The sequence below is a fragment of the Physeter macrocephalus genome, chromosome 20 (genome assembly GCF_002837175.3).
Source record: "Physeter macrocephalus isolate SW-GA chromosome 20, ASM283717v5, whole genome shotgun sequence".
Lineage (NCBI taxonomy): Eukaryota > Metazoa > Chordata > Mammalia > Artiodactyla > Physeteridae > Physeter > Physeter macrocephalus.
In genome coordinates this window covers 74,180,392-74,203,405 of record NC_041233.1, presented here as the reverse complement: position 1 = coordinate 74,203,405, position 23,014 = coordinate 74,180,392, and the positions used below count along the sequence as shown (strand labels likewise).

Here is a 23,014-nt window from a genome sequence, read left to right as displayed (position 1 = left end):
CCAGCGGCCATGGCTCACGGGCCCAGCCGCTCCGCGGCATGTGGGATCCTCCCAGACCGGGGTGCGAACCCGGTTCCCCTGCATCGGCAGGCGGACGCGCAACCGCTGCGCCACCAGGGAAGCCCCTAAAGGTTTTTAATATATGAAACATAATACCTGAAAATAGGCATTTTCACAGAGCACATCATAACATATATCTAGCGGGTTGTTCACGTTGTCCCGAGGAGCAGTTTCTTTAGCAGCTGGTGTGCTTGCTGCCTTTTCCTGAGACAAGCTGTGCAGGTAGTGGGCAGCGACAGTCCAGAAGTGCAGCTCCGATTCATCGCCATAAAGCCTGGCAAGGGTGAAACCAAAGTTTCCACTGAACTCACACAGCAGAGTGGGGCCTGGATGGGGGCTTCCCACAGTAGCTTCAAATGCTGGGAGCATGGTGCTGGCATGTGAAAGACCACGTGCCAGGCTGGGTGGAAGAGGTGAAGCTGCAAGTCCTCTAGCCCCGTTACTGGGTCTCAAACAGCACAGGGCCCTGACTGCATGAGGCCCCTTCAGACCCAAATCCCCCTTTGTTCTGTGTTAAGAGGAACACCGTGGTTCTGAAGCCTGGGCCATTATTTACCTGGTTTGCCATTAGCATACCTTTCAATCTGGACCAACTAAGGAAGAAGTTCCTCTGGAATAACTGACTAGATAAGGTGTGGAAATAATATGCTATTTATTCTCTGGGGAGTGGAGGGAAATGTCTTTTTTTATAAGGGACAACTCTACTGTACAGTAAGAATGTATAGGTTATTACTTCTAAATATAATTTATTGGTATATTTAATACCAATATTGGTATACCAATATATATATAGGTATATTTATGCACTTTGTAGCTGATATTTTAAAAAGCTGTCTGTAGGAGAGAGTCTTTTCAATAGAGAAGGCCTAGATCTCATGTTTAAAATGTGGGGTTTTTTTTTTCCTAATTGTAGTACTACTTTCAAAATTAATTGTAAGCCAACTATAAAGGATGAACTGATATATTTCCTAAAATCCAAAAGAGTTTGGTCTTAACTAACAACCTTAATAAAAGAAATGAGTTAACCTGAAATTCCCTGTGTCTTAAAACACTTCAAACAGAGTTACCTTGAAACAAGCAGGCATCTCTGCAAGAGAGTAAATTCCGGATCGAGCAAGAGTTTCTTTATGTCACTGTGGACAGGAATCCAGACAAAGGCAAGACAACATTTTTGAATCCAACAATAAAGGAGATAAATCAGTATACTCTTAAAATGAAAAATCCTATCCAAAGGTTATGTTTAGAACTTACAAAAGAAGTCACTTTGCTGTGACCCTGAAATTGCAAAAGCTTACAGGGCTTAGAGTGTATCTAGGTTTGGAGAAGCAGTACCCATCAACCACCACAGCTTAAGGCTCTAATTGTGATTTACCTTCTTGCTTCTTGAAGCAGTTCAACTCATGTTTTTAAAAATATGCACAGCTGTCTAACTATTGGAACAAGAATGTCATTGTTGATAAAATGATTTTGCTGATAATCATCAGGAACAGTACATACTTTAGAGATGATGCATTCATAATTTATTCTTGAACGTATTCAAAAATTAAAATATTTAAGGAAGAAAGGCTAGTGTTTTTATAAATTGCTATTTCTAAAATAGCCAAATATAGAATATTTATAAATCAGGAAGAAGGGAAGATAGTCTTTAAATCTATCCTTTTCCATTTAAACATAAAGGCTAACCTTGGAAGAGAGAAAATAATAATTATTTCGAATTTGACATCAATAAAATATTCTATTATCATTAATTTATTAAATATTAAAATACATGTGGCAGAGTCTAGATTACAAAAACATGTTATGTTTTACCAAGAACTCCCTGTGGACCCATATTTTTCTACTTGCTTTCCAATATTATTCCCAGTACATATTTTTAAATGCTCTTGGCTCTAGGGAGCATATTAATTTCTTAGCCAGAATAGTGCACACACAGCTCCTGACACGGAGAGCTCACTTTAGGAGAGGGAAGCGGACACACGAGAATCGCCCTGTGTACACCCTCTAACACGAGGCTTCGCAGGGGACTTGTGCTGGAGGCAGGCTGAGCTACAAGACATCCACCGCACAGCAATCTGATCCTTACTTCCACAAGACAAAGATTCTAAAGGGAAACACACCTCTGTGAACAGAATGGTCTCTCCGTGGGCCACTAAATATTTTCTAAAACAAAGCTTATTTTAATTTTAAAAAGCCTAAATCATTATGTTTTTCTTTTTCATATTCTTATCTTCTAATAAAACATAGTTGGAGCGCTTACTTAGACAATGAGTTCAACTGCTCTTGAAGGAGATTCTTTATTTCTTCATTTTCTGGATAATCACTGTACCGAGAAAAGATTTTACATGAGTTCATTTTCTCTTCACTTCCAACAATTTATTTCTTCACCAGAAGAAAAGTTGTATTAATATAGAAATAACTTCTTTGTAGTCCTTGGTTAAAAACCTGGTTGTAGACCAAAATAGCAACAGTCTACTCGGAACCTACCAATCATCTTTAATGTCTGCTTTTATGTTATTCAGTCAAAACCAAGAAATGAGTACAGAAAGTCTCCTTGGTTTTCAAGAAACCAGGACATTTATCAGTGAGCTCTAAAAACTATCAGATTTAGATTCATGTTAATAAGGAACTTAGCAATGACTAAAGGAATCTGCATGTTCTGCTCTGCAAAATGAGCATTCATTTCTTTAAGTAGATACTTCTTGGAGAAAAGACACCTCATCATATTATTATCTTTTTCATTCCCCTAACCCATGCCTATCTGTGCTTTCCACATGGCATAAGTCCTGTAACACCTGTGGTAGTTTAACTAATAACCACTAATAATGTGAATATTTTTTTGCAATGAGGCAGACTATAAAACATAAAATACCTCTGAAGTAGGCCCCTTCATGCTGCTTCTAAAAAGAATTAATCTTGTCCCCACATTCCTCTTGGCCTCAACTGGCCCTCTTCACACTCAGTATGCCATGCCCCATGTTCAGACAGTCAGACTACCACAAAGCCACCTGAGAGCAGCATGGGTACTCACAGCTGTCCACGGGCTCACGCCTCCCCAAACTCCCCAGAGGGGTGAAGACAAGAGGCAGATCAGTGATTCTTTTAGTGTGTCTGCCATTAGTGCCTCAGCTTGGTTTTAAGGTTCCAATCCCTATAAGCCCTGGAGACAGGCCACTGCTGATTTTCATGGGTGTCCTTCAATCTTAAATCAATTAGGAAAGGAAAACAAAAATGCAAAAAAACTTACACATGAGAAATGTCTAAAGAATACCGTCCATTCCAAGGCTGATGTAATAAGAAAGCTTTCAAGGCAAGGGCGGCCCTTGGAACAAGGAGATATGGGCACCACACAGGTTCTAGACAAAAAAACAGTTTTTGCTTTTAATAAGTAAAATTTTATACTACTATAATGCTTCAGCTATAGACAGTTTACAGAGGAGTCAGCAGAGAATGGTGTGTAAGTCTGGTGGCAACTCAGAGAGTATATTCAATGTAATCACTACTTACAACACAGGGGCTAAGAGTTGGGGAGAAAGCGAGATTGAAGAGTCTCTGACACCATACTGATACTATTTAAAGTGCTTGGAAACAGCATCATGCTAAATGTTATTAAAGTCTCATACTCTTGAATTCCTTTTAGATGCTGCTAAAAAGAATATTAAGATTGTTTTATGCCATTTTATGCCCTTGATAATAGGTAGTGTGGGCAAGAAGGATTCTCCAACTCAAAAACAGGGATTCCAATTTTCTACGTTTGTCTGACCTCCCCCTTTATGGGGGGCGGGGAGAGGTATAAGACAAATGTAAATAAAGGCAGGTGGAAGAAGAAGACTATCTAAGCTATTCTAAGAAAATGTATTTGAATCAATATATTATGATTTTTCTACTTGTCATCAAGGAGAATTGAAAAAATATATTAAATATTATATCACTGCATATGACCTCAAATGATTTTATTTTTATCTGACATCAATAAGCCCAAAATACATTTCTAATTCCTCAGAATAGGAATATATTATAGCAAACAGATTGATATTTTTCCAAGCTCAAATCACATATCTGGCAGCAAACACAGACATCTTTTTCCTAACTCCATATTTACACTCACCAGTTTTTATTCTTTAACATTTATTGAGTGTTGTTCTGAGTTTAAAGTTCAATATGTGGAAATATGCACAACTGTATTGACCTTTCCTATCATTTAAAAATTTTTCCCTTTCTGGCTGAGGTCACACCAATAGAGCTTGGATAGGAATAATTTTTTTTTTTTTTTTTTTTTTAGTATTAGGAAAACTTTAAAAGAAAAATGCAATCTAAAATCTGGCTGCAGGTCAGCCGTTCGGGTATGGTATTAAACGTGCTAATGATGGGCTCTAATTCTGTAGTCGGTTTAATTTAAAAATAAGTACCCTGGCTATGGAGATTTTTAGATACAAATTTTAAGTTAAAGGTCAAAGAAAAGCTTCTCAAACATTTAGATTATATTTGCACACTTCTTTACCTAGAATTAGTAACTAAAAGAAAAATCATCCTTGAAATTCCCTCCATTTCCTTAATAACTTTATGTTTAAAATAGTATCTATGCTTGTCCTTCCCTAGGAGGAAGTCCTGTTACTTCTGCAGAGCTGGCAGGTGTCTCAAGGACAGATATGGGAACGCAATGCTCAATTTCTGCCTCAGCAGATGGCAGACACGGTTACAGAATAAGAAGTGGTGGTTCCCAAATCCAGTGGCGTGGTAGGGTGGGGCAGTGACAAAAACAAAAGCACACCTAACATAAGGTAGCCCAGCCAACATAAACAACAACTTGGTAGTGCCTCAAGCACAAACATAACATGAAGGGGCAGGTTTTCAAAACACTATTGCCTCTGAATGTGCCGAAGATTGACTCTACAAAGGTACAGACAATTCCCAGAGCTGACAGTTTCTAAGATGAAACTCAGTAAATGACTAAACAATTCTCTAAAGAAATTTTTTTACAGATCAGATAGCTTAGAGTGTACACCAATTATATGCTTGGAGAAACCTTAATGAAGGAAGTCTGATTTTCAAGTAGATTGATGGGTGCATTCACAAACTTCTCATCCTTCTTTTACAGTCACAGTTATTTTTGCTAAAATATTTTTCATTCTGGAAAAAAAAAATCTCGAAGCATAAACCATACAAAAAAGGCTAAGGTAGTGCCATCATCTAATTTTGTTTTGACTGGCCCTTTAACAAGTAATAAGATGGGCATCAAAATTCATGATACTCAGAATACTTTCCAAAGTGATTTCTCCCTGATGCATGGTTGAGAAAAATATAAGGCTCACTGTTAAAAAGCCAGCAGCACCTTATCACTAGATTTATGTCCTCTGATGAGTTCTCCTAAAGTCTGCGGAAGCCATTTTTATAAATGTAAACATCTTTGATCTTTTGACAGAGCATTCAGAAAAGGGTCAAGGAAGGGGCGCTTGGTAAACCAGAGTCAGGGAATGATTGACGTCTGCAGTTACAGAGTCTAGCACCTCAGCAATAAAAACACTCAAGCTGTAAGTTAATATATAATATTTTCTTAAACTCAGATTCCTAGAAAGCAAGACAGATGAAACAGAAGCATCTCTCTCCCCAGAAGAGAGCAACTGGTACCAAACAAAGACAGGTTTCCAAGCACCCTTTCCCTAGAACTCCATACCGGTTAACTCCTGTTCATCCATCCTAAAACATGTGGACTTCATGGACATCTCCAGGACCCTGATACATCCATCATCTGAAGCCAGGATCACTTTATCTGATGTACACCAGTCCACGTCCAGTACCCGAAAGGTTACATTTCTTCCACTTCTTAAACTGCTCACCATCTGAACCTTCAAGAGTGAATTTGATTGTCACTTTCACAAAGAAAAGGAAGATGTTTATCATTCCGGATTAAACAGTCAAGGAAAGACAGCGCCTGTGGCAAAGGTCCAGTTTACGTTCAAAACTGAACAGTCTTTGGCAGTCTACCTTCCACATGCAGACTGCATTTTAAAGGTCCCAAAGATAGTGATAACATTAAAAATCTGTTGAGCTATCACCTTTAAAACAGAAAAACTGTGAAAGAAAAATTTTAAAGGAAGAAAACTTTTAATAAGCTTGACAAACCCACTACATAGTTTTCATTTCTAAATCAGAAGGAAGAAAAAAATACATAGTTCCTGTGGCCAGCAGCTTCATTTGCAGTGTACCCACGTGGAGCTGGGCCTACCTCTTTAGTATCCCATACTTCAGCTCCATCATTGTACATTGCTATTAATTTTTGGTTTCCTTTACCAGGGGCAAAACGAATCTTCCTCACCCAACTTCGGTGTGTAGGTATTCCTCTGAGGACAAACAAACAAAAACCAAAACACCAATATGAAGTAGAATAATATCTCATCATCAAGAGATATGTCCAATGTCTCTTTCTATTTCTGTTTTTGACAAGGTCTAGTGATGTGACAGGAGAATCTCTGCTTTCTGGGACAGGGGCCACGTATAACAGATAGTGTTTGCTCTTTAACAATGGCTGGAATAGTGTCCCAGGACTTCTGCATGAGCCACCTGCAGATAAGGGTCTTCTATGAATGTTCCAGAGTTTGACTCAAGGCCCTTCCTCCCAAGTTCAGTGACAAGAGACCCAAGGGTCCAAGCTCCACATGACCATATTTGGTGACCCTGCTTATTACCAAGTCACAAGCCTCCAATGGAACCATACCAAGAGATTTTTTTTTTTAAACCAAATAACACGATTGCATTTTTGACTCATACCTGGATACTCTGCCTTTCAAATCCCAAAAATTTAAATTTCCATCCATATCTCCAAGAACTAATGTATCACCTTTCCAAGCGATGCAGGTAATACTACCCATACTTCCCTAGAAAACAACAGCAACAAATACACATCAATTTCACCACTTATAAGCAGTCATAACAGAGAAATATCTTTATTTAATAACTGTGATAAAATAATAAAGATATTTTAATAAAACCTAATTAAAAATGGTTTTGCTTTAGTAAGAACGCCATCAAACACTAACAGAGTTCAGACACTACGAGAGCTACCTAGCATTTCGATTTCAGCTAAGAAGAAACAGGAGATTTCAATTCTATAGACATTGTTATCTGAAGTAGATTTATAGAAAAGGGATGTCTTTTGAGGAAGAACTACTTCAGAGAAAAGAAAATTAAAAGAAGAAAAAAAGAGAAGGAAAGGACACCCTTTCATGAGAGCTCCTGTCTCCAAGTTATCCCTCACTGCAAAAGGATAAATAAATCTATCCTGGGGGAAACTTAAAGCTGTTTCACAGCTAATTGTTCAGCAATTTTTCTATTGAAAGAGAGGATCCATCACTATGTAGTACACCTCAAACTAACATAATATTGTATGCCAACTATATTTCAATTTAAAAAAAAGAAAGAAAAAGGGGACCCAGAGCTTCACTGATACCTTCTGGAATAAGGAAGGTAAAGAGATGCTGTGTATTAAAGGCATCTGCACAATTTGAATTCACAGAAGGCTCTGCAGAGAAGTTACATAGGGAAACACAAATATAAGAATGAAACACTACTGTAATAAATCCAAGTGGGGAGAAAGGAGCTGCAAGATCTAACACATGCAGAGAGGTAATGTGATGGAGAGCCGAGGAGCCTGGGCTCTGGGGTCAGCTGCCTGGGCTTGAATCCAAGCTTTATCATTTAATTTGCTGTGTCATTTGGGGCATGTTTACTTAATCTTTCTGTGTCTAGAATTTATCATCAATAAAGTAAGGTAAGCTCACAGAACTTGAGGAGTTCCTATTAGTGTTAATAAATTTCTACAGGTAAAGGCTTTATGATAATGCCTGCCACAGAGTAAACAGTCAATACATGTTAGCTATTAAATAATATTATTGCTCAACCACTTTTATACTTATTCTCTACTTATATTAAAAGAAATCTTGTTTCTTAATTTATAGAACAATATAAAAATTCACGTGTTTAGTTCTCATGGCATCGATAGTAAGAAGTAGGAAAAGTTCCAAGGGTTTGCCAAATTGGCTATTAATAGACTTGCACACACACCAAATACTGCATAAATCATAGTGTTAGTCAAGAAACAAAAGAAAAAATTGGATTGAGTATTTTAATGAATTCAATTAATAAAAAACTTAGAAAGCTATGTTAAATAGAATTCTGTATAGTATAAAGATCTTATTTCTATTCTCCTGACCATATTAACAGAATGTTTAAGAATTTGCCTTTAAATTTACTTTTTCAGTCTTAAATTTTTTTTTACATTTTATAATCTTATTTTCTAAGTTCTAAAAATTAGAATATTAAAGTTTAAATTTGCCCAGAAATCAGTGTTACCAGCTTAGAATTACAAGTGATGTATTAATACAACTGCACAATTAAACAACCCAGACCTTTCTACCTAAGAGCTTGTTGATGGGATATAAGCCATATGGAAAGTCTAAAGTGCTTTCAGAGGATGTGGCACAAACTCGCTTTGTGGCTCCAAATAATCCCAAGAGAACCAGTGTAAGATTTAAAACTCTATGATAGAGTATTATTAGTTGACATTGATATGTTGCCTACATGTAAAATATGATGTTCCAAAGATCAGAAGTAAGGCTGGCAGCAAAGCAAAGATATTCATTCTCTCCTGCTATTCTGGTTTTTTGAATAAAGGCAGTCAGTCAACTATAAACTCTCCATGAGAACATAATTTAAAATATGTCAAGCTTTCTTCTTCTTTTCCATTTTTATATACTGTATAGTTCTGGGGCCAAAACTCAGGGGAAGTTTCAACTCAAAACAAATGTTTAACACTTTACATTTGGGAGGAGGGTAAGATAAATATTGGATTAAAATAAACAAAACCTCTGCCTAAATTCTACATATTAGTCATTGAAAAATATTTTGATTACTGCAAATAAAAATAATGAACCAAAACCAATTTCTCATGTTTTATATAGTAGATGCTTAATTCTCTTTCCCTAAAAATAATCTGCTGTAAAATATGCACTAATTCACTAATAAGGCTGGATCCTTATTAGGATGGTCATTCCTTGAGGAAGCTGCTTCTAGCTGTGGAATAAAATGATCTGGCAGGCAGAATAGAGACTTGCTATATTCTGACTTCAGATCTCCGTAAAACAGTGTAGAATCTTAAAAGCTGTGTGGTGCAATAATCCTGAAAGAAGCAGTTACAAAAAGAAAAATTCATGTGTCTAATGTTCAAAAATTTTAAACTTTTTTTTAGGGTGGGGGGGAACTAGAATCTCAAAAATTATTGGATTATTTCTATTCTAATCTCAAATGTGATGTGGTTAGAAAACAAAGAGACTGAGCTATTTGCAAGTGCCACTATCGGAGTTCAGATGGGTCCTTCTCTGGAGTCTAGAGGAGGAGCTCTGAATATTACTAAGAAAGCAAACTGATTTTCCAGAGGACAGCTCATTACACTGCAACTCTTATGTCCACACCCTTTAACCGTAGCTTTTCTTGCTACACACTTAAAGTTACTGCTCCTACTTATAACTACCAAATATCAATTTTTCACATTTGCATTATTTTCACAGTAGTGAAAACTTTTGGCAATATTAGAGAGTTTAAAATAGACATTACTAAGTCTCAGATATGACTTGTTCTATATAACAGTAAAAATGTAATTACAGTTTGAAAAGCACTTTCACATGCTAGTTTCAATTATTATTAATGAAGGTTTTTTGGATGCCCTCAATTCTTCTAAAGTTGTTAATAAGGAAGATGTGGTAGCCAGCCCCTAAGAGGCCCACCCCCCTACCTGATTCTGCCTTTGGTATTCACGTCCTTTGGTAGTCACCTCTCACAATGAACAGTGACCCAACAGCATATTGTGAAAACGTGACTTCAGAAAACGAGGTCCTAAAAGACACTGCAGCTTTCTTTTGCTCTTTGATCACTTGCTCTGGAGGAAGCTAGCTGCCATGTCTGAGGACACTCAGGCGCCCTATGGAGAGGTTCATGTGAGGAAGAACCAAGGCCTCTCATCACGGCCAGCATTAATAGCCATGTGAGTGAGCCATGTGGGAAGGGGATCCCCTGCCCCAGCCAACATCCTCACTGCAACCTCATGAGACTCTGAACCATCTGTAAAATATGGGGGTTGGCATTCGCCTACAACATTCCATTTTTGGATGGCAATTTTAAATCAATATATATATATTTAAAAAACCATCTCATCCTCCACTTAACGGTTATAGTATTATTCGTTAACAAAAACATTTTCTTCATCCATCCATTAAAAACAACCTGTGAGATACACATTGACACAAATTATTAACTACAAAACCTTGGTTAGAGAACTCCACAAGCCCACAGGAGGATATATATGTTAGTAAATATTAATAAATATTTTTATACCTACAACCTGATTACTATTACCCAAAAATAATACTAGATTTTAGTCAAATCCTTCAGGGTAATGCTTGAAATGGAAAGAAGAGAAAGTAGAGTCAGACAGACAGACCTGGGTTTAAAATGCTGCTCTGCCATGTCACTAGGCTGGGCAACCTGGGGAAAGTTACTCACTCTCCCTCAGTCTTGTCATAGATAAAATGTAAATAATCCCTCATGGATTATTATAGTGATAAAAATGAGTAGCACATGGTTAAGTATTTAATCGAAACAGTTATAATGCTCCTCTTTAGCAGTATGGAACAAGTTTAATCAGTGATAATAGCTCCTTAGTAACGTTTATTTACATTACGCTTTTCTGAGATAGTTTTCAAACTCAACTACGGCTTCACTGGATATAGAACCAATAAGGACTTTGACAAGAAATCTTAACGAAGATTTAATCACAGATTGGACTCACGTCTGGTGGAATCCGAGCGCTATCTTTCACTGAGTTTCCTTCAACAGTGAGATGATAAACTTGGCCATCATTATCGGTAAACACAAAATGCTCCCGGGCAGAGATGTTCTGACTGAGTTCAGATTTACTCTCAGCCTCCTGCAACAAGCTTTGGGATAGAGGACAATAAGATAAAGATATTTCTTTTCCCTCGAGTGACATAATTAATTAACTCACCCCAAATACAGATGCATTAACAGGGGGTCAAAACCATTTTAAAAAAAAGAAAGGCTGAAACTAATCTTTGCCTAGTAATAATAGGAAAACACAAATTACTCCTAACGCCACGAGTGAACGTTTACCTTGCACAGAAAAATGTGGTGATCTAGACCTCACACAAGAAAAAAAGCCTTTTTGCTGTTTCTGCTGCAGAACAGAGGCCTTACCTAGACTCATCATTCTCTCTGAAGTTTTTTATTTGTAAATTTAGGGGGGATGGGGGCCGGGTGGTACCTAAGTTAGAATCCCTAATACATTTCCTTTGGTGAACATAAATGACAATATTATCCATCTGGATATTCATGCTACATTCATCTGAAGTTCAGAAGCTGAGTTTATGGAGCAGAAGGGCACTGAGAATGATCATATTTACTAACGGGTGCTGATGTGTAGATGTTACTGCACAGGTTACTGCTGCAAACTGCACCAAGCAGTGCCATACCAAAACTAACTCTACAGTAATGTGAGCGTATGTACTGAAGCACCAACGTATGTTCAAAAGCAGACTAGAGGTGCCTTGGGATGACACTGGTCAATTTCCTAACCGTGACTTGGCTATTACAAATGACAGGGGCGGAAACAGGGTACCTGATCACAGATGACTCAACAACACTCAGCTCTGTATCTGAGACCACGGTCTGGCGGGCCATGGCCTCTCGGGTAGCCAGCTGTTTCTTTCTTAGGCTCTTCAAGTTGTGAGAAGGTGACCACTCCTGTGAAGCAAAGGCAGACATGCCCACAAGTGATCAGTTTCTCTGTCAAAGAACCCTTCCAGAAGAGCTGGGCATACCCGCCACTGCCCAGTGTGACTTATTATTACTACTACACATGAATTCACAATTTGTTCTTAGGTTTTCCTTTTTTTAGAAAGGTTGAATGAATGCATCTTCATTTCAGCTTATGGTAGGAGATTTTAATGATCTACCTCTATTTCCTTCTACCTCTAATCTTCAAGTACAGCTTAAGGGAAAAGAGCTTAATGGCCAACTCCAACAGGTTTTAAACTTTTGATGCTTTCATTTTTTACAGGATGAAAATAATACATTTAATTATGGTATCTCCCACTCCTTACCTCCCCACCTCCCCCTTAGGTACACAAGGTGAGATGATCACACTCCTCCAATCATGGCCCATTATCATCTGTAAGTCCACCCCAAACCTCTCCTTTTATTTATTTATTCCTGCTTATTCTAATGCATCTAATCTAATATCCTCTCAAATGTATAAATTCTTAACATGTAGTTATTTTACATGCACATATTTGTGATCTGCATTAACAGTAGTGTGTTATGTATCTCATCCTGTTTCTAACTCTTTTTACTCAGTGCAATGTATTCAAGTCCCACCTCTGTTGTTTCTGCATGTTATATAACACTCCACAGGTACATCTGCCAATTTTTAACCTAGTTTTTAGTTTAGTTTCCCAGCAAAAGACACCCAGATTGTCTCTATACTCTCCTCACGGCAAATTATACTGCAGTCAATATCCTCACAAAAGTTCCTGTATGACCAGAAGCTGATCAGCTGGAACACAGAGGATGTCTGTGTTTGCCTAAGTGCTGCCAGTTTGCTCTGCAGAATGGCTTCACCGTTCTAGATACCTATCAGCAGTGCCAAGGAATTCCTACAGCCCATATTACACCCACATGGGATGCTACCTGGCTTTCCGCTTTTTGTTAGTCTAAAAGGTATATCATGGTTATTTTACTTTGCACATCTCAAAACCGATGAGTTTGAACATTTCTTCACATGCTTGTTGGCCTTTTAGGTTTCTCTGCCATTCATTAACTGCTCACATGCTTGTTCGTCCTTCCACTGGGGCTGCTGTCGCTTCATTGCAGGAGTTCCCACAATACTAATCCCTTAGAGGGATTAGTTAGCCCTTTGTCCATCTTAGACACTGGAAAATTTCTTTTTTCAACTTGTCTTCTATATTTAACCTTGACAATGGTCTGATTCATTGAATAGAAAGCACCAATCTTGATATAATCAAATTCATTCAATTTTTCTGCCTTTTGGTTTGAGCTTCAGATATTCTCTTTTGCCCCCAGAATAGAAAAATATTCTTCTGTATTTGTATTCATTTTATAGCTTTATTTTTTTTTTACATTTAGGTCATTAATCCTGTGGAGCCCACCTCTGAATATGGTATTATGCAGAGATCCAGTATTTTTCTCCATAAAGTGAGACAGTTTCCCCAATACTGTCTACTAAACAGTCTGTCCCTCCTCTTGGATTTGTGAGCTACTTTACTGTACATTCAGTTCCCAAACATTCATGGGTCTGTTAATGAGCTCTTTATTATACTGATCCATTTCTCTTTCTTGGGCCAATATGACACTGCTTTTATTTCTACGGTTTAATAATATGTACTGTGGGGGGGGATGGGTCCGACGCCCACCCATACTGCCTACATTACATTCCTCTGTTTTCAAGGTTGACTATGACCTTCATTTTTCCATAAATATTTTAGAATATGTTTATCATGTTCCCCAAAATATCTAAATTAAATTTTAATTGGAATTTAATATAATAGTCACTTAACCCATCCAAGAAAATAAGAGTTATCTCCATTTGTTTAGATCATCTTCTCTGAATACACATTTTTGACAAGAAAATACACAGGAGTAATGATTTCAATTCAAGCTAAAGAAAAATATTCACCGCATATATACATACCTAAATAAACTGTTTACTTCTTAAATTGTAACTTACCAAAGCAGTTATTGCAGGGAAGTTTTTGGACATTTCTCTAAGAATGGTACAGGTCCTAACATCCCATAACTCCAGGGGTTTATCTTTGAATACAACTGCCAAATACTGCCTAAAATAAACAAAATTACTAAATAAACCTCTTTTAGCAAAATTTTCACAAGCAGTGCAAATAAAAAGTTCAGTAAATCAGAAAACTCAGATGACACATTCTAAACAAAGAGAATTTAAACTAACCTTTAGCCCTCATGATTAATAGTCCTAAGAAGGTAAAGCTCTAAAATGACCTGTGAGAGCCACATAGCCATTAGGCAAGGAGCCCAGCTCAGAATGATGAGAAAAGGCATGAGTTCACATCCTGGTGTCACATATTACAAAACCCTCCTGAGGCTCAATTTTCTCATCAACACATGAAAATACCACTACTTACATCAATGGATTGATTGGTATGCAGGTTACGGTAAAAATTAAATGAAAAAGTAAGTAAAGTTTCTATCATGCCGACAGTGAGGAAATGTGACAGAGTAGGAAGATCCCTGTAGCGCAGTGTTATCAAAGGACTCCCACTTGATAATTATGTGACCTCAGACAAACCATGTGACCTTTTGAGTTTTATTCTGCTTATCTTTAAAATGGCAACACCTGTCCTACATACCTCACTAAATACTGTACGGATAAAAAAAAAAAAAGGACCAGTACACATGAAAGAATTTTATAAACCATGATGGATTATACAAATGCAATATGTTACATTTTTTATTATATCTAATATAAAAACAAGTAAAGGCGTATATGTAAATAACTAATATAAAAGAGAATCTGGTAAATGCTATAAAGATTCACTATGAAAGTTGAGATTAATTTTGACAATAGGAAAATGGCATTCTAGGCAGAGTTACAAGTGTGATAAATGGCAAAAGACAGGAAAGGACACAGGGTGTTTGGGGGAACACGCTGTTTGAAATGCAGAGTATGTGAGAGCAATCATCATGAGAAAGAAGGCTAAAATGTGAATTTTGGATTCACATTATAAAATCCCTAAGACACGCTAAAATGCAATGTTAGCATGTGTAGAGATTCATCCTGCAGAGAATAGCAGATCACTGAGTTTTGAAGCAGTGGTGATAATGTGATAAGTTGTTTAAGATGTATTAATTTAGTAGGCTTGTGTAGAGTCAAGACTGACTGGAAATAGACGAGACTGGAGTCCAAACAGTTTGAGCAATTCTCAAACTTCTTGGTCCCAGGACTCCCTTACATTAAAACAAATTATTGAGGCTCTCCTCCAAAGAACTTTTGTTCTTATGTGGGTTATACTAACTGATATTTTACATATGAGAAATTAAACTTAATATAATTATAAACTATATTAATTCACTCAAAATGAAAAAAAGAAAATAACTACCAAGATGGTAGATGAAAACATATGCCATATTGGTAATTACATTAAATATGAATAATTTAAACAATGCAATTAGAAGCAAAGATGATCAGATCAAACAGTAGAACAAGTCCCTATTATATGCTCTCTGTAAGAAATCAACTTTAAAGACAGAGATAAGTCACAAATAGGAGGAAGGAAAAAGGTATACCATACAAACACTAATCAAAAGAAAGCTAGAGTGGCTATACTAATCAGACAACTCAGACAAACTTCTGAACAAAGAATATGACCAAAGACAAGCAGGATATTTCACAATGATAACGAAGTCAATGAATCAAAAGGATATGATAAGCATGGCAGTCAATGAAACAGAAAACAGAAAACCACAGAGAAAAATCAAAGAAACCATAGAAGTTTCTTTGAAAAAATTAATAAAATTGACATAATTTACTGATTATCAGAAATGAAAGAGACATTACTCAGATCACAAAACCATTAAAAGAATAAGGGAGGGCGTCCCTGGTGGCGCAGTGCTTGGGGGTCCGCCTGCCGATGCAGGGGATGCGGGTTCGTGCCCCGGTCTGGGAGGATCCCGCATGCCGCGGGGCGGCTGGGCCCGTGAGCCGTGGCCGCTGGGCCTGTGCGTCCAGAGCCTGTGCTCCGCAGCGGGGGAGGCCACAGCGGTGAGAGGCCCGAGTACCGCAAAAAAAAAAAAAGAATAAGGGAATTATTATGAACAAGCTTATATCAATAAATTCAACAACTTCAATGAAATGAATGGACAGATTACTTGAAAGACATCAACTACCAAAGCATACTGAAAGAAATATATATATAACCTGAATAGTTTGGCATCTATGAAAGAAGATGAATTTATATTTAAAAACTTTACTGCAAAAAAAATTCTAGGCCCAGATGGATTCCTCAGTGAATTCGCCCTATTTAAGAAAGAAATAATATCAATTCTACACAAACTCGCCTAGAAAAAAGAAGAGGAGGAAATATTTCACAACGCATTTTACAAGGTCATTACCCTGATTCCAAAACCAGTCAAGGATATTACACAAAAACTAGACCAATATCCTTCATGAACTCAGATGCAAAATCCCTAATAAAATATCAGTAAATCAAACCCAACAATATATCAAAATATTAGCAAATCAAATCCACTAATACATCATGACCAAGTGGAGTTTATCCCAGGAATGTCAAATTTAACATCTGAGAAATCAAGCAATATAATTCACCATATTAAGCCAACTTAAAGAACAAAACAAAAACACACCAAATGATGATGTCCATAAATGCAGAAAAAGCATATGACAAAATTCAACACCTACTCAATGATACAAAGTTTCAGCAAACTAGGAACAAAAAACTTCCTCAACCTGATAAAGGGCATCTCCATGTATCTACAGCAATATCTTTCTAGATATGTCTCCTCAGGCAAGGGAAAGAAAAGCAAAAATAAACAAATGGGATTACATCAAAATAAAAAGCTTCTACACAGCAAAGGAAACAATAAATAAAACAAAAAAGACAATCTACCGAATGGGAGAAGATATTTGCAAATGATATATCCAATAAGGGGTTAATATCCAAAAACATATAAAGAACTCATACAACTCCCCAACAAAAAGACAAACAACTTGATTAAAAACTGGGCAGAGGAGGTGAACAGACTTTTTTCCAAAGACATACAGATGGCATGTGAAAAGATGTTCAACATCACTAATTACTTGGAAATGCAAATCAAAACCATAATGAGATATCACTTCACACCTGTCAGAATGGCTATTATCAAAAAGATAAGAAATAAGTATTGGTGAGGACGTGGAGAAAAGGGAACCCTCAGTTGGTGGAAATGTAAATTGGTGCAGCCACTATGGAAGACAGTATGAAGATTCCTAAAAAAATTAAGAATAGAACTACCATATGATCCAGTTATCCCACTTCTGGGTATTTATCCAAAGAATACAAAAACATTAATCTGAAAAGATACCTGCATCTCCCATGTTCATAGTCACATTAATTACAATAGCCAAGATACAGAATCAACTTAAGTGCCCATCAACAGAGGAATGGATAAAGAAGATGTGGTGTGTATATATATATATATATATATACACAATGGAATATTATTCATCCATAAAAAGAATATCCTGCCATTTGCAACAATGTGAATGGACCATAAGGGTATTATGCTAAGTGAAATAAGTCAGAGGAAGACAAATACCATGTGATTTTACTCATATGTGGAATATAAAAAAATAAACAAATTAAAAAAACAAAATAAACAAACCAAACCAAATAAAAATAAACATGCAGATACAGAGAACAGAGTAGTGGTTACCAGAGGGAAAGAGGTAGGAAAGAGGGCAAAATGGGTAAAGGAGATCAAATGTATGGTGACAGATGGAAAATAAATTTTTGGTGCTGAGCATGCTGCAGGGTACACAGAAGTATAAATACAGTGTTGTACACATGAAAATTACATAATGTTATAAAGAAATATTACCTCAGTAAAAGATTAACTATTTCAGTATATAAATAATAATTGAAAATCGAAATAAAAAAAGAAAAAACACCATTTATAATAGCATCAAAGAAAAAGCAAAAAATAATTCACAAATGATGCGTAAGACCTATAAGCTGGAAACTACACATTACTGAAAGAAATTAAAGAACGAAATAAAAAAAGAAAAAACACCATTTATAATAGCATCAAAGAAAAAGCAAAAAATAATTCACAAATGATGCGTAAGACCTATAAGCTGGAAACTACACATTATTGAAAGAAATTAAAGAAGAACTAAATAAGTGGAGAGATACACCACGTTCATGAATCACAAAACTCGGTAGATGTCAATTCCTCCCCATGTTGATCCATGGATGCAATGCAATGAAAATCAAAATCCTAGGAAGCTTTTATGATAAAACTGATAAGTTGAGTCTAAAGTTTATATGGAAATGCAAAGATCCTCAAAAAGCTAAAGCAATTTTAAAAACAATTTCAGAGTGCTTACTCCTCTTTCTTTGTTCTTTTGATTAGTTTTCATTCAGTCTCTGTTGTCAATAATCCTGCTTTACATTTATTTTCCCTTGGAACAAAAAACTCAGAAACTTACTGGAATTAGATCTAAATTACAAATAAGGAAAATGAATTCTTTTACTCAGTAAACCTAAACTTAGGTGGAAGTTGAAATAAGACTTTCACCAGATAACAAATAACATTTCTTAGTGAGTGACAGGCATTTATATCAACATAGGTATAGTGGAACACAATGGGGTTACTGGTTTTACCAATCTAATGAAATGTTAAGGTTCAGATAAGTTACCTTGTCTTTTTAGAAGTGGAGAATTAAAAGCAATAGCAACTTAATTTTGCGATTAAAATATTTTCTTTGATATGGCTGCACATCACAGTTTGCTATCACGAAGAAATTCTATATGCATGTATGCAAACTCTCACTTTCTTAAAGATAAAAAATCCTTGAGATTACCTTGTGATAAGACCAGAGAATTATTTTTTAGGATGACACTTACTTCAAATGAGATACTTTAATCATTTCGATGGGCGATTCATCATTACCTCGTTCACCACGAAAAGCAATGCTCCTACCTTTAATTGCAAATATTAAAGAAAAGGTAAAAAAGCACATAAAACATGTAAGAAACTAAAAGCTGTACCAATGTAATTTGATCAGTGCTACCCTCTATTCTTGTTCACTCTTCCATTTGCTTCTAAGCTGTTTCTAATAATCTAAATTCAAAAGTATTCTCAAGTATTCAAAAGTATTACAAGTTAGACCAACAGTATATTACTTATATTCAAATATCTACTTTATAAAAAGATATTTTCATTTTTTTATAGAATTTCTTGAAGTCCTTCTGTGGTTTCTTTCAAATAATTTCATCTTAGAAATTTAGAAATACCAATTTCTAAAGCTTTAATACATCTATGGTAAAGCAACTGCTTACTGTAAAAACTACTGGTACATTCAAAGTAATATATTTTCATGTTTACAAATACTAATTAGTGGAGAAAACACTCTTTGAACAGGTATTTAAGATTTCTTGTCCCATGTGCAAAATACTCAACTACAATATTTTGACATGTTCCTATCAAAAGGTCTCTATAAACTGAAACTGGGGAACATTAAGAATTAGTTAATAGCCAAAGAAGCTAAATGGTTTTCTACAACTTAAAAAATGCAAGTTCTACTTTATGTTTGAACAAATATACATTTTTTTTGGCTGCGTTGGGTCTTCGTTGCTGCACGTGGGCTTTCTCTAGTTGTGACGAGTACGGGCTACTCTTCATTGTGGTGTGTGGGCTCTCATTGTGGTGGCTTCTCTTGTTGCAGAGCATGGGCTCTAGGCGCACGGGCTCAGTAGTTGTGGCACACAGGCCCTAGAGCGTGCAGGCTTCAGTAGTTGCGGCACATGGTCTCAGTAGTTGTGGCGCGCAGGCTCAGTAGTTGTGGCTCGAGGGCTTAGTTGCTCCACGGCATGTGAGATCTTCCAGGACCAGGGATCGAACCCGTTTCCCCTGCATTAGCAGGTGGATTCTTAACCACTGTGCCACCTGGGAAGTCCCTGAACAAATATATTTTAATATCTTTTCCTAGATTTCTATTACATTAAACAAAAGAGAGAACATACTCAATTCAAAGACAAGTGGATGCCTATATGCCTCCCTGCTCTTCAATGCCATCAAACAGAGTCTCACTATTATTATTATTCGCCAAACACCCTACATCCTTTCCTGGCTCTGCTAGTCGGCTGCCCTCCTTAGAAGACAAGGCTGTAAAAGTCTATAATCTATGAATTTAAATGTCCCACCTAAAAAGTCAGTAACTATTACTTAGAAATTTGTTCCTCAAAAATAAATCTGTGAAAGACAGATTTTAAGTTATCTAACAGTCCTAGACCTGAGCTGATTGGAAAAAATGAACAGGCATTTTTTTAGTGAATGATACTACAGAACAGCATTTCATCCCTGGGCTACCATGTAACCACAGTGACCAGTGCCAGTTTATTGGCAAATCAGGAATGTAGGGATAGGGGTGACCAGGCAGGTCATTTCCAATTAGACTAGAGCAACACTGGACTAAAGTGGGGCTAATTCTTTGAGGTTTAGTAACATACTCTGATAAGTAAGAACAACTATAAATTAGAAAAGTATATTGAGAATACAAGGAAGCAACCATATATATGATTTATTATACACACAGGTAACTTATTGGTTAAAACTATCTACATATATTCACATTGCTAAGCCATTAAAAAAAAAACTCCCCACAATTTTGTAAAAAACTATTTGAAATCATTCCATGTGCTATATATAAAATAATATAAAACCTTCACCTTACTCTATTTTCAAGTTCTTATTTTGAAACTCACTGGGCTGTAGGTTTTTAACAATTGTGAACAAGTTACTTTACTGGAATATTTCCTATTGTAAAGTCTTTAAACTCCGAAATTAAGTTTTCCTATTTAGCCAGCCAGAGATTATCAAAAGTTTTAAATTTAAGCATTTAAAAAGAATCCTCATTTGTAACATTTTTAAGGGTTTCCTGCAAAGGCCAAAATTTTTAAAAGAGAATCTAACAGGTCTTCCCTGGTGGCACAGTGGTTGAGAATCCGCCTGCCGATGCAGGGGACACGGGTTCGTGCCCCGGTCCGGGAAGATCCCACATGCCGCAGAGCGGCTAGGCCCGTGAGCCATGGCTGCTGAGCCTGTGCGTCCGGAGCCTGTGCTCCGCAACGGGAGAGGCCACAACAGTGAGAGGAAAAAAAAAAAAAAAAAAAAAAAAAAAAAAAAAAAAAAAAAAAAGAGAATCTAATAAAGTGTAACTACAAAGATTTATTTTAAAACCATACTTCTGGTTATCTACAACAATGTACTTGAAAGTACAACTGATACCATATTTATGAATCTGTCCATTCAGGCTAATGGTACTCCATTTACGATGCACTTGTGTTAACACAATTTGCATACAAACAATGATGAGGCTTTTCTAAGGCAATTATTATTGAACAACCAAAAAATGAATACATAAACATAGAATATATAAAAATAAATATATAAATGAGAAAAAACTCCAAGGTGAAAGAAAGTACTTTGGAACATGTTTTATAAATAGCAACATCTTTGATCAATATGATGGTACCATTTTAAATATCTTAATAGTCTAAATACACAAACCTGTTGGAAGATCAACCAGCTGAAGTTCATTCCTCACTAATCCCATGTTGTTTGGTGTTGAGGTAGAAAAAGAAAGAAAACCAGTTAAACTGGTCCATTCAATACCCCTATAATGAGAAATTAAACAAAGATTAATCTAATATTCTTTTGTTGTTTGAAAAATTTATTTGAAAAATAAGTTTTTTCTATGACCTAAATTTTATTATACAAGTTAATTAAGGAATTAGATTAATATGACATTTATTTGAGGCTATATTATCATACATTTCCAACATATATAAAATTATTTCTAATAAAACTTTATCTCCAAATCCAATAAAAAGACAGGTTAGTTACAGAATTCATAGCACTAAAATAGCTATTAAAATCTGGCAAAGGAGAGAGTCACATCACAGTATTTGCCAAGAATTCCACTGTTTAAAAACAAGTGGTACAGAAATATTCTGAGCAGACTGCTTAAAGTTGAGTACACGTAGGAACTTTATCAAATTTTATCAAAATTCCTAGTTGGTTAGGAAGCAGAAATTCCTGAAGCAAACAATACAAACGGAGCTATTAGATTTGGAAGTGGATGAACGTTCCAAACAGTATGTCAATTAGAGAAAAGCATAAAAGAAAAATCAGACACGTATGACAAGACAGTAACCTATCAACCTAATGCCCTGGGAGTCCCCTTTATTTGGGACTGATAGTAGGTGAGTCCATGTTTTTTTCCCACTAACATAACTGGCTTCACCATCAATGGAAAATGGGGGGACCCAGGACAAGCGAATTCATCAGAGTCACAAAAAGAAGTGAGAAACACTACTATTACCCTGCATTGCTTACAAGGTAATAGAGATGGCTGGGAGGCAAGTCTAAACCTCTGTTCTATATGCAATTGCTCATCAGCATTTACAGGACAACCATTTTTAACAATGACATAATGTCTATGGCTGCTTTCACGATACAATGGCAGGGCTGAGTAATTGTGACAGAAATTTTATGGCCTACAAAGCTTAAAATATTTGCCACCTGTCCTTTACAGAAAATGTTTGCTGACCTCTGATCTAGTTTTTCCACTTCTACTCCAAATTTGAATGCTATTGCTAGATTTAGCATTAATACTGCTCTGAACATGTCTCTCACCTGCCCAAGAAAAGGTATCAATACAATGGCTCCTGCATCAAATTCAAACTCTTCTGTGTGACTTTCAAAGCCATTCGGCATCGAACTTACCGCTCAATCATCTGAACCTTGTGTTAAAAAGGTTCAGATGTTAAAAACCTTGCTATTTTAACTAGAGTAGCTTTTCCTCACTGACCCCTGTGTACCCACCTACTTGTCTTTTCTCAGAGGAGCAAAGATAATCCCAAGAGAACTGAAAATAATATTTGCAACAGCAGGGAATTACTGTAGTTATCAATTTATAACTCTTCAAATGTAAAGTTGTGTTGAAACACTCAGATTAGGCTGCTAAAAACGGAGAACTCTTGAGAATTTCCATGCCTGGAACGACCCCTCTCCTTCCCTCTTCAAACACTATCTAGTATCAAGTCCCGGCTCCAGCACT

At 36.4% G+C, this 23,014-nt stretch overlaps 1 protein-coding gene across 2 annotated transcripts in view; it reads right to left on the bottom strand.

Annotated features, from left to right (window-relative positions):
• WDR11 (WD repeat domain 11) overlaps window positions 1-23,014 on the bottom strand; it is a 58,576-nt gene that overhangs the window by 6,356 nt on the left and 29,206 nt on the right. For both annotated transcript variants that reach the window (XM_024121383.3, XM_024121384.3), the window contains exons 12-23: window positions 21,463-21,569; window positions 18,798-18,873; window positions 13,871-13,979; window positions 11,744-11,868; window positions 10,898-11,045; window positions 6,826-6,932; window positions 6,284-6,398; window positions 5,732-5,903; window positions 3,305-3,413; window positions 2,318-2,380; window positions 1,128-1,193; window positions 157-334 (exon numbers count right to left, since the gene is read on the bottom strand). In XM_024121383.3, coding sequence (XP_023977151.1) covers window positions 157-334; window positions 1,128-1,193; window positions 2,318-2,380; window positions 3,305-3,413; window positions 5,732-5,903; window positions 6,284-6,398; window positions 6,826-6,932; window positions 10,898-11,045; window positions 11,744-11,868; window positions 13,871-13,979; window positions 18,798-18,873; window positions 21,463-21,569 — 1,375 coding nt within the window. The remainder of the gene's footprint in view (window positions 1-156; window positions 335-1,127; window positions 1,194-2,317; window positions 2,381-3,304; window positions 3,414-5,731; window positions 5,904-6,283; window positions 6,399-6,825; window positions 6,933-10,897; window positions 11,046-11,743; window positions 11,869-13,870; window positions 13,980-18,797; window positions 18,874-21,462; window positions 21,570-23,014) is intronic.